General features: G+C 43.6%; 1 protein-coding gene across 9 annotated transcripts in view; it reads left to right on the top strand.

The window, feature by feature from the left end:
- TCF7L2 (transcription factor 7 like 2) overlaps positions 1-11,810 on the top strand; it is a 172,857-nt gene that overhangs the window by 55,958 nt on the left and 105,089 nt on the right. For 8 of the 9 annotated variants that reach the window (XM_066190909.1, XM_066190908.1, XM_066190912.1 and 5 more), the window contains exon 4: positions 5,073-5,174. The exons of the other annotated variant lie outside the window; for it this stretch is intronic. In XM_066190909.1, the coding sequence (XP_066047006.1) occupies positions 5,073-5,174 (102 nt within the window). The remainder of the gene's footprint in view (positions 1-5,072; positions 5,175-11,810) is intronic. 9 annotated transcript variants of the gene reach the window in all.

The raw sequence follows: 11,810 nt of genomic DNA, 5'->3' as shown, positions 1-11,810 counted from the left end.
CTCCTGGATTATCTCTGGTTAAAATTTGTCTAGATGGTCCCTCCCAGAAATGCTTCTAACTAAATATTGGAGAAACTCGTGACCTTGCAGTTGACATCTAGGTGTGTACTTCCACATGATTCTACAATGCTGGCCAAGGGAGAGACTAACTCCAGAACTAGGATCAGGAATATTTCTATTTGAAATCCAGGGAGAAAGTGCAGACTTTGGAGGTGTTGCCCGATGGTTAGGGGAGGTGCTGGAGACCAGTGGCATGAAGCTGACTCCAGGAGCCCTGCTCCTGCTTGTTTCAGTTCCTGGGAGCTAATAAGCACCAGCTGCAGGAAACCTGAGCTGGAAAGCATTGTGCAGCTTTCCTTCTGTTTAAAAATACGGCCTTCCCCCCCCCCCCCCCCCCCCCCTTACTGTGTTTATGTTTTTAAATGTAGTAGAACATCACTTGTAGGGCAGTCGAGCAGTGAAAACAATAGTGTGACAAGGGGACAGGTCCAGGTTGGACACCGGTGCAGGAAACACCTGTGAGCTCAGTGCCATCCTTCCCTCCATGGCTGCACTGCTGTGAGCCCTGCCCCGGCCTGTGCGGCAGCTGCAGACCCTGACTTACAGCTTCCAGCAAACTCCTCTAGTGCTGGATGTGAAGTTTAGCTGCTTTTGACCAACTCTGCTGTGAAAACTTGGGAAGGATGTTTGTCTGCCCAGCCAGTTCTCAGGAAGGTGGCTGCTTTGGGGAGTGCCTGTGCAGAGCTGCTCCCGGTGGGTCTGTGCTTTGAGGGACCCTCTGGTCGTAGATGGGAGGTGTAGATGTGTAGGAAGGTTCTTGGGGTTTGGTTTTTTTTTGTTCCTTTCTACAGAAAAAATCTGGGCCATTCAAATCATTTGCCTTTTCCCTTGTGCTGACAATTTAACAGCCTTTTTAAAAGCTTTGGTTTCTCTCAAGTACGCTCGCCCCATACTTGTTTTAATTCTTGTGTGGAGGCCTGGAGCTTAACAATTATTTTGCTTAAGCTCTCTGAGACTTGCCATAAAACTTTTTTTTTTTTTTTTAATGCACACATGCTAATGATCCCCATCAGATCATATTGTTAAACAGGGAATAAAGTACTTGCACCACGATGACATTATTTAAAAAAAATGTTAAAAGCAGGCCAGCAGAGCCCATTTCAACGGTTTTGTTCTGAAATAATTTGCACAGATTTGTTAGAGTTAATTTGTTGAAAAGTTCAGTGTTTGTACAGGCAAGTCCTGATTTCCACACTGAGACACAAGAAGCAGGAGTGGAGCGAGTGGGTGTCCAGCACTTGCAGGAGCAGGATGGTGGAAATTTCCCCCCCCTCTTACCCTTCTCCCCCCGTCCCAGCTGCCTGGTGCAGGAATGTAAAAGCAGGGTCAGAAGGCTGGGAAAGTCAGCTTTGGATTTTTGTGGACTCCTTGCAAATCAGAGGAACTGTCTGGCTCAAAACTGCATTTAGGGCCAAGAGAAGAGGATTTCCTGCTATTTAGTTGCTTGAGGAAGGAAAGGATTTACCTCTCTGCTGTAGCAGGGCCTAATTTTTCTCCTTTTTAATAAGAATATCATAGTGTAGGGCAGCAGTAGCAAACCAGCAAGAGCAATCACGGCTCTCCCTCCTCTTCCTCGAGGTGATGCAACTCCCCCCTCTGCCCAGGCATCCTCCTGTCACAGCTCCCAGCCCCAGCAAGGGCTTGGCATGTCCCTCCACTGTGAAAGAGAGAGTTGTGGAGGGGGCGGCTGCTCGGCCACCATCTGGATCCAGTTAGCTCTCTCGGCAGTAGGGCTGAGTCTCATTTCCTCCAACCAGTAATGTTATATAGGCAGTGATCCTGTTCTGCCCTAACATAATTGAAAATTATGTGTATTGTAGACTCGCAGCGCTGAAATGTAGACTTGTAAAAATCTGTGGCTCAGGTAGCCTGTGGAGATTGAATTTGGCACACAATGAAGCTTTTATGTAAAGTAAGAATTATAAGCCACCACGTCAATATTGTGTTACAGGCATGACAATTCTTGGATGAGGAGGACTTGAGTCAGACTCGTCACCTTAAACAATGCTAATATTTCATACTTTATCAACAGGGCTGGCATTCTGAAGCCAGCAAATGGGACGTTTTTTGCTTTTGCAAACATCCTGCTGTTGAAGCTGTGGGTTCACTAGCTTGACATGGGCAGTGGCTGTGGGCTCTGGCCCTCTCTGCTTATCTGACAGACAGAACATCTCGCCCTTGGCGGGGCTGGGAGGCTGCTCTGGATCCTGGCCACTTGGTAGAGCTCATGGGAGTTGCTTTATCGACCCTTGTGCTTTACTGCTTTCCCTTGGGTCTGGTTATTTGATTTTATTTTGTCTCCCACCGGTGTATTATCCACTGGTAGAAATGGAAGCTGTCCATGTCTGTGCTTGTGTGCAAAACTGAGCCCTCTGGGTTTGGACTGTTCCTGCTGGGCTTCATGTGCATGTCCAAGAGAAGCTGTTAGTGCTTTAGCCTTTGCTCTGTAAGACTTGGATCCTCTTTAGCAGGGGTGGGTAAGAGAAGGGCTTTACTGAGAATCCAGACTAAGGGTTTTAAAAGGAGGAAAACGAAGTGTAACAGTAAGATCTTCTGAAACGTTCATCTTGCCCTTAGGTCAGCCTGGTGTAGGAGCTGAAAGCACGGGCTGTCGTGGGATAGCGGTGGAGTGGGAGCAACCATGCCTTCTTGCTCTGTTTCTTCTAATGGAATTTATTGCTAGTAAAAACCAGCAGAACTGACAGTCCTGAAGGCTTCGTAATCCCTGCAATAATTACTGACTGGATGGGGTCTGCTGTGAGCTCACCCCTGCTGCTTGTCAATGCCTCTGTCTGCCCTTGGGGCAGTCTCAGAGAAGCCCACGTGTTTCTCAGCCTGTGTTTTAGGACAGCTGCTGACCTGAGCTCCTCACAGGCTGTCATGGTTGTAGGGATATTCCAGGGTTGCCTGTAACTGTGGAATGGTCATGGAAAAATGACCATAAATGGGTTTATTTTTGTGGGTAATGGCTTGGTGTCTGTTCCCTGAAAAGCTACTGTTTGAGCTGTCATGGTCTTGTAGGAGCTTCAGCTACAATAGCCTCTTGCTCTCCAAAACCTTTGTGGACTTTGAAGCAGAGTCATGCACACATCCTGTGAGGTTTTCCTTGGAAGATGGGAAAAATACTTCACTGGTTTTCTGGAAAACCTGAGGAAGCCAGTAGTAGCTGCCACCCATCAGGACCCGTTCTGCAAGTTCATGCGTCCCTCTGTGTGGTGGTGTTTCGATTGCTGTCTAAGAAAACTGGTGGACTTTTGAAAATGCAGCAGTTTACTTGTGTAATAGTGCCATCTGAAAATCTGTAATGTATCAGATTTCCCCTCAAGTTTAAAAGTTGGCTCTCAGTTGGCTTAGGCTTTGGGTCCAAGTTCTACACACTTGGGCTGCATTTTTAGGCACTTTTTTGAAACCACAAAGGGTTAGAAAGTTGCTTTAACATCATCTCAACTTTAAAATTTATGTTGTGGTCACATATATTGAAGAGCCGGGATTTGATGCAAGTGATCAAATATCTGGAGGCTTACAATCGAGTCGTAAGAGTTAGAAATATTGCTTATGGGTTGTCTAGTTCTGGTTTGTTTGGGTTTTATTTCTTGTTTTTAAGAAGTGCTGAAACATTCTGGTCCACATTGCACAAATCCCAAATGTGAACATGAATAAAAACAAGACTTCTTGGAACTTGTGGAACTCATATGGGGCACAAATCCAGAATATGGGTTTGTTTATTTGCATTCCAGTAGCTCAGAAAACTCAGGCCCTCTAAGTGATGGGAATTGGTAACACATTCTCCTGCTGGCTTCTGCTTTTTGGGCACCTCAGTGCCCAGAGTCTTTCAGCAAGCAGGCCTTGCATGTGTGCAAATGTTTTGGATACGTGAGCAAATGTGATAGATAGTGATGTGCTGAAAGCATGGAACCAGATCTCCTTCCTTCCTTCATGAAGATTCAGATACAGCTTCCGTTGTTTGCCTGGAGTGGTGGAGGCTGTTTGTGCATGATGTTTCTTCAAGATAACTCTTACTTAAAAAAGAAGTAATGGGTAAACATAACTATATCTCTAGTGGGTATTTTCTAGGAATAGTTCTGTCAGGTCAACCAGCATCTAGTGCTAAATAGGAGCTTCTGCAGTGTCCTGATCTATGTGTGCAGCTGCTTTTCTTAGTTCTGGCAGGGGCCTGAATGTATGTGGCCATACACATTTCTTCCAGCATGGCACAGGGCTTTCAGAAGTCCCCTATTAACCTGTATTAACCGGGACAGCGCAGCTTTTGTTCAGAATTGAGCACTTCTGGTGCAGTGAGCTGAGGCTTTTCTTGCTTTTGAATCTGTGCCCCCAAATGCTGCAGACATAGCACCTGTGTGTGTTCAGCCTGTCTGCTGGTGGCAGTGCCACGGAGAAGTTGTGGCTGTCCCCGAGCCAGGGTTGTCTGACAGGAGATAAGCTATAAGAAAATCCACGGTGTCTTCCAGCAATGGTGAAAAGTAGAGAAAATAGGTGCTACCACCCAGCAGTGCTGGATCTTTTTAGGGTAGTGCTCTGTCTTTAGGGCTCATACAGCACTCGGGAGTTGGACCAGTTGACTTGGTACATTGTTGACAGATGACCCATTCAGTAATGAGATCATATTCTTAATTCATGATATGCTTTCCCTCTCCTGATACGGATATCCACCTTTTCCCTTGTCCCATCCTCTCCATGGTTATGTTATTTTGTTTCTTTGTGGGTTTTATTCTACTTCTAGATTTGCTACAATTAGCAAAATTAATGTAATACTGTCTTTGCAATCTGTTTCATTTTCTTATTCCTGAACTGTAACACAGTGGTATGAAATTGTTAGTTCTGCACAGATTTTGTCTCCACAGACATGTAAGGTTGTCTTAATTTTTTGTTTCAGTTTCTTGCATAAGTTTTAATTTATACTTTTTTATCCATGTTACCTAAGATTTGTTATTTTTTTTGCCTTTCTTTTCTGAACTCATTTTTCTTTTCCCATTTTTGTTTCCTCCATCCAGTATCTGCAGATGAAATGGCCACTGCTTGATGTTCAGGCAGGGAGCCTTCAGAGTAGACAAGCCCTCAAGGATGCTAGGTCTCCATCTCCAGCACACATTGTTGTAAGTAAACGCAGAAAGATGTTCTTCCTTTGTTTTAAAAAAAAAAAAAAAAGGCATTTGACAATAATGGCATTGGTTGTCATCAGTTTTCTTTTACGCAGACCAAAGGAGAAATATCTCAAAACAAACAAGTCCCTAACAAGCCTGTGGTAAAAGGAGGGAATACTTTTGTTACCAGTAGGCTGTTTATGAAGTTGTCATCTATGTGCCTTGCCGGAGACCAGAGAGTCAAAAATGCTCTAAATTTACACACTGCAGAATTACATAGTGGCAGTGGAGTCCAGTCAGGATGGTTTGCACATCTGACAGTGCTGAAGTGAAGAGAGTGAAGAGACTGTCTGGAAAGCGTTAGAAAAATCAAAACCAAGCCTATTCTATGTCCTTTACTTAAAGAAATCTTTTCTTACTGTAAAATCATGGATGAGAGTTTGAGAGTCAGTCAGGATTTTTACCTGGATGAAGGCTCAAAAGAGCCAAGTTCAACAAAACACATGTTCCTTTGTGTTGTGATGACTTCTCATTTAGTATAAACATTGTTATCAAATGTTTACTACTACCTACAAAATGTAACACTCTCTTTAAAATGAATAGTATTTAAAATAATCTGACTTAAATTTTCAATTCTTGGTTAATTTTTCTTCTGCTTCTGTTAAAACAATGTTGAGTTTGCAATGTTCAGTACAAATTTACATGAGAGTGGTTTGGGGGTTTATTTTACTTTCTGAAATAGCGTCCGTAGAGATCTAGAAGGAAATGGTTTGTTTATGTGGTGATTTGCAAGAGAGGTGATATGCAATGGTCCATCCTCACCCACAGCCAGTGTCAGTGCCATCTATTGTTAAGGAGCATCTTAGCTCTGACTATTCATCTGGGAAGTCTACCTCCAGGGAGAATGGCATGTAGTGGGTTACAGTTTTTTGTCTGAAAAAAATCATCATCAAGTTTAATGTGATTTTTTAAAAAACATTTTACTACCATTGGATGATAAGGTAAATACCAGGAAAAGAAAAGCTGCTCATTCTTTACTTTTTGCTCTATAGTCTATAGCTGACACAGCTGGTAGATCATGCAAGGCACACACATTTTTGCTAGAATTCTCAAATTATACCAAACATTTTGAGGTGCTTCTTTTTCCATTGTTGTCTCTTTAAATTGAGAATTGTCAGCATATTGTGATGAGTGTCACAGTTCTTTATCCAAAAGGAAAAAAAGATTTCCTATGTTTTAGAATCCATAGCTTCTAAACCATCCTTCAATCCATCAGAGAGCAATTGGAACAAGACTGGTATCTGCCCAGTTGATATCTACTGCTGGCTGCTTCACTTTTTCAGAATTACTTTGCTTTTCTTTCCTGTCCACTTGGGCTGTCACTGAAGGAAGAGATCAGAGAAAAGATGTCTGGCTGGTTAATCAGAGATCCGCAGTCATCAAAACCTGCCATCATCTTACTCCTAATAAGAAACGAGCTAGAGAAACTTTCCTATTTTAATTCTTCTCTTTTTACTGCTGTGCCAGAGGACTGACACAGGGGGTGGGAATGTCCCCAGGGCTCTGGTGTGGTGGAGTGGTGTCAGGCTCCTAGGAAGAGATGGAGAGGGAGCGAGAGGCTTCTCCTGGGTGGTTGCAGATGGGCAGGGCAGGATGAGTTTGGTTGGGATCACCTGAGCTTCCCAGTGCTGAGCATCCACTGTCCTTAAGCCTCCTGCCCTGCAGGAGAGGGGACACTTGCCTTTAAAACCCATAGCAGCCTATGAGGGGTTTGACTGGGGCCTTGACTCCCCTGACTCTCTCCAGCCCTTCCACCCAGGTGTGGGCGAGGTGGAGATGAATGGTCAACAAAATATTCACAGAGGCTTCAAAAATCACAATCATTTTGGAAAGGGAAGCGAAACCTGCTTCCAGGGAGGCTGAGGTTGATCTGCTTTGTGTTTTGACCATTTATGGGGTTCTTATGGGTCTCTTTAAAAGCTGTTTCACTCTGCTATTCAATAAAAAGCATATTTACCATAGCAACCACTTAGGCCATGAGGAACATATACTACCTCCGAGATGGAGGCCACTTTCCGAAAGAGCCACAGCTGGCATTTGTAATGTGATCTTTTGTGCTACTTACAATGTTGGAGGGAGAGGAGGCGGAAGAGGGGGTGAGGGGGAGAGCAGTGGGTTTTTGGGAGGGGGGGAGGTTCTGCAAGGTTTAATGTTTATTTCTAGCAGCAAACTGTTTTGCCTTGTTCTGTTAAAATACATAAATAAGGGGCAGCTTTTTCCACCCTTTTTCCTGGCACCGACCCCAGGCCACGTTAATTTTGCAGAGTGAAAATGGTCTTTTTTGGTAAATAAAGTTAGAGCGGGTAATGGCATTTGGGGGAGATAAAGTGGCTGCAGATGCCAATTGGCCTGGGATGTGTCAGGCATCTCTGGTGTCCCTGTTGCTGCTGCTGTGCCTGCCCACAGCACCTGGGACCTGGCTGCTCTTGCACAGGGCTCTACATCCACTTCTGCATTTGTGAAAACACAGTCGATCTTTTTGTGGAGCAGTGAAGAGTATTTCACGGGCATCCTGATGTTTCTGTGCAAGTGCAATGTGTAGAAACCAGTTCTCTACCCTGGTTGCTGTGTCTAGTCTACCCATCAAGTGTACATATCCCAGTTTTTCATCTTCGAATCAGCTGGGCTGCCCTGAAGATCTGTAGGAAAATGCTAACACCTGCAAATCACTTCTTATCTTTCCCCTATCTCTGAAATCAGGATTTGAGGCTAATCTTCATAGCTAGATTACAAAGAGAGGAAAGAAGAGTATGGCAGCTTGGGTTTTCCTCTCCCCCTTTTCCCCCCCCCTCCCATTTTTTCTGTCCCCTTCCTTTTTTTTTTTTTTTCTTCATTCTTTCCCTTTTTTAACACTCTTTCTTCTCAGTGCTTGACTGTGACAACCACAAGCTCCATGCTGGCCTTTACTCCCAGCTTCCCTGAAACTCCCCTTAGGAGTTCAGCTTAATGACTCAAGGCTGCATAACATGGCCGTCTGTAATGTCTTAAGTAAAATCTGTTCTATTTGTCAGCCATCCTCCTTTCAGATTTGTTTAAGAACATTAAGTTAAGACTACAAAAATTGAAGCAAAAGACCAGCATGAATAATTTGGCTGGATTGCTGTCCCCAGTGCCGAGGGCTGGGTTAAAACTGCTTTTTCATGGTGCTCGAGAGAGTCTCCAAGGCCCATAATGAGAAACAGAATATTAAACTGAAATTATGTTCAGTATGTCTTGAGGAAGGTACAGCATGAGGCTCCATTTAAGACCAGTGCATTTATTTACATTTAGTTCCTTCACTCATCTGGTAAGACTTTTTGCATCTCACTCTGGCACAGTCATGCTGCTTATCTGTGTCCAAAGGTGAAAGAAAACTGGGGGGAAAACAGTTTTAATAGTGTATTATTAAGCTTGCTAGGTCAAAATTTGGAAATCAGCCTGCAGATAGTACTATTATGAGGCTGGGATATTTTTAAAGTGTTTTTTATAGTTATTTCCCCTCTTTTTTTTTTTTTTTTTTTTTTCCCTGACCTTTGATTTCATTGAAGGTATTAAGATTTTGCAAAACAGTCTTAGCAGGAAGTTTTGGGTGTAAAGCTGGGTGCCTTGCTCTCAGGGGGTGGGATGCTAGTTGTCCAGAAGTCCCATGGTCAGTGTGCAGCTGATCTGATCCACGTGTGCGCTGCCAGCATGGTGATAAGGATGAGAGATGGGTGATGTAGGAGTGGGAATTTCACATGAGTATTTTTTGTTGCAGCTTGGACAGGCAAGTGAAAATGAGCAAATTATGTCTGTGTGAGGATCTCCAAAATCTGCTCACTACAGAAAGCAAGCTCCATTAAAAGCTTTTTATCTGTGCGCATTTCTACAACCTTAAGGAGAAAACCAGTGCTGTTCTTCCCTGTTCTCTGCAAAGTAAATACTCTGACTCAGCCATACCCTGTTTTGGGCAGGAGTGTGGGTGAAAGGCCAGTCCTGGGATCCTGCCTCCTGGAGGCTGTGCAAAGACTTGCTTTTAGCTTCCTTTGTACCCGGCAAAAAACATTCAGAACCCAAGATGATGGTGGCTCGGTACAATATATTCCTTATAAAACACTAAGGGGTTTAAAAAATTCCTGCATTTTGAAGTAAATGTCAATGTTAACCTCAGGGGGAGGACTTCCAGTACTTTTTGGCCTAATACGTAAGGAACACAGCCATATAGTAGACTGAATCACCAAGAACAAAGAATCACTGTGCAGTAGTGTATCTCATTTTTTTTCTTTTTTTCTTTTTTTTTTCCCTTAAGTAAAAATGTTTTTTCAAAACATAATGTGACAAGCAAAACTGAAGGCAAAACCATCTGAAATGTACTGACTGTTCTCAGCCTCTTGGATGAGCATGGACAGTGGGTGTCTGGGACCTCTGGGTGCTTTGGAGAGATCAAGAGTTTTTTTCCCAAAGCGACTGGAGTTGAAGCTGCACAGTCTACCCTGCCTGTTCCCTATTTTTTTTTTTTTCTAATGTGGTTTGTACTTCTGCATTTTAAAGAAAAAAAACAAATACCTTCTAGTAACAGGTTTATCTTAGGCAGATTTTACAACGTACCTACAGTGTCACTCCAGACAGGCTGCAAGTGGTGTGCATCGAGACATACATATGTCCTGTATGTGTGGAGCCATCTGGAACCATAATCCTGTAAGTTCCACTCACAGTGCTCTGAGAGGGTTTTTAAAACTCTTGCTTTGTTTATCTTTAATGTTTTGTTGTTGGGAGATTGTTCTTCATCTCCAGTAACCTCTTGAGATGTTCATGGATTCCATTCCAGGCTGCCTGCAGCCATGATAGGACACCCTCTTCTGTCCCTAGAGATCTGCAGGGTGGTCAGGAGCACAGTGGTGTTGTGGGGGGGAAGGACTTGGTTGGGCATCACTGATATCAGTGCCTGGTATTGAGAGGGGCATGCTGTGGGCAGGAGGAGAGGACTGTGTCTGAGCTGTCCCAGTGCCCAGTCAGTCCCTGGTGGCTGGTAAATCATGGACCCAACACACAGCTCCCTAAGACTCACACTGCAGAAATACCCATGCAGACCTAATTGGAAAGCTCCTTTAGTGACTCTCTCCTTTTTTAAATACTCTATACTTTATTTGGCTAATTGCTCTGGCAATTGCAAAGTAAATAAAATGTTTCATTAATACATGCCCAAAAGTGTGCAAACATCTTGTCCTGAATTTTTGGAGCTTCTTGGAATTAAGCCACAGAACAAATTAAGCTTGCTGAGAATTTTGTGGCTGAATCTTTTACCACTAATTCCTTTTGATTTTTTTTTGTTGGAGATGGTGTGTTTAAAAAAATTCTCTGTACAAACCAGAATGTTTGGGGCTAAGTATAGAGTTCACCTACCAGCAGCCCAATAAAATTGTTTTGGATGGGTTCCTATAAAACACAGCCGTTATATTCAGTACCCATTAAATATGAATGGACACCTAGTGCTTGGTTTGTGTAGACAATAGAAGAAATGTGGGCTCCTTGAAAGTAATTCACTTGGTAATTTGATATGTTTGCAAAATAGTTCAGACTTTGAGGGACTGCTTCTTACCCTTGTGTTTACTCTGTAACACAATGTCCACCCTCTACAGCCCTCTTCTCAGTACTGGAGGTAACTCCTCTGCTGTAATGCTGAGACTGGGGAAATGTGCAGGCTTGTACCTCTTACTGTGAAGTGAGCAGGAATTTAATGCTTCTGCAAACATCAGTCAGCACTAAAGCACCTTCAGAAGACACCTTGGGGCTGGATTGGCAGCTGGGATGAATTGTCACGCTTGGTTGTAGTCAGGAGATCTGTGAGTAGCTCCAAGAACTCTGAAGTATTTGGATGCTGGGATATTTCAGCTGTGAATAAATGCTGTAAAATGTATAGTAGTGCCAACCCCAATTGTTCTAGGATCATGAGTCAGGCCTCAAAACATCATGAGGATTTGTGGGGGGGGGTTGTGTGTTGTTTTTGTTTGTTTTCTGTTTCTTAAATAATACATTTTGTATTCTCTTTATTTGTTCTGTTTCCTGAGCCTGCAGGGGATATTCTGCTCAATCTCAAAGTTTTCTCTATAGCAGTTAGTGAGCTTGCTGTGTGCTGTAAGCGGAGTCTGAGGTTCTTCCCTAAACACTTGACTTCAAGGCTACCAAGCCCTGAAAAACAGCAAGTATTGCTAGACTGGCTGTAAAATTGTAGGAGTTAGCAACCCTAATTGTTGCTCCAGGAGAAGGCAGCTGAGTAGGGGTGTGAGGATATATTCGATTCAATCAAACCCTCATCTGTTGAGCATCCGTTTCTTGTGAATCATCTGGTTTGACTTTCGGAGAACCTGGTCCTTGGTGCTGGCAAAGGCTCTGGCTTTGAGTGCTGGGGTGGCTTACCTTGTGATGGATGGCTGCAACATTTCCAGGCAGGGTCAGTCTCCTCTAACATCACTGGGGATGGCTCAGCAGGTTGTCCTGAAGTAGCAGGTTTATAGCCGTGGATATTACAGTGAATCGACAACAGTTTTGGTTTCTTGAAGAGGCTGTGCAGTCTTGCACATAAAGTTGGAGCCTTGAGATTTGGCATTTTGGTTTGTTACGACACAACAA

The sequence above is a fragment of the Chamaea fasciata genome, unplaced genomic scaffold (genome assembly GCF_029207755.1).
Source record: "Chamaea fasciata isolate MVZ Bird 193981 ecotype frontalis unplaced genomic scaffold, bChaFas1.0.hap1 SCAF_9, whole genome shotgun sequence".
Classification (NCBI taxonomy): domain Eukaryota; kingdom Metazoa; phylum Chordata; class Aves; order Passeriformes; family Sylviidae; genus Chamaea; species Chamaea fasciata.
The sequence above is the reverse complement of the archived record's forward strand: the minus strand, read 5'-3'. Positions and strand labels throughout refer to the sequence as shown.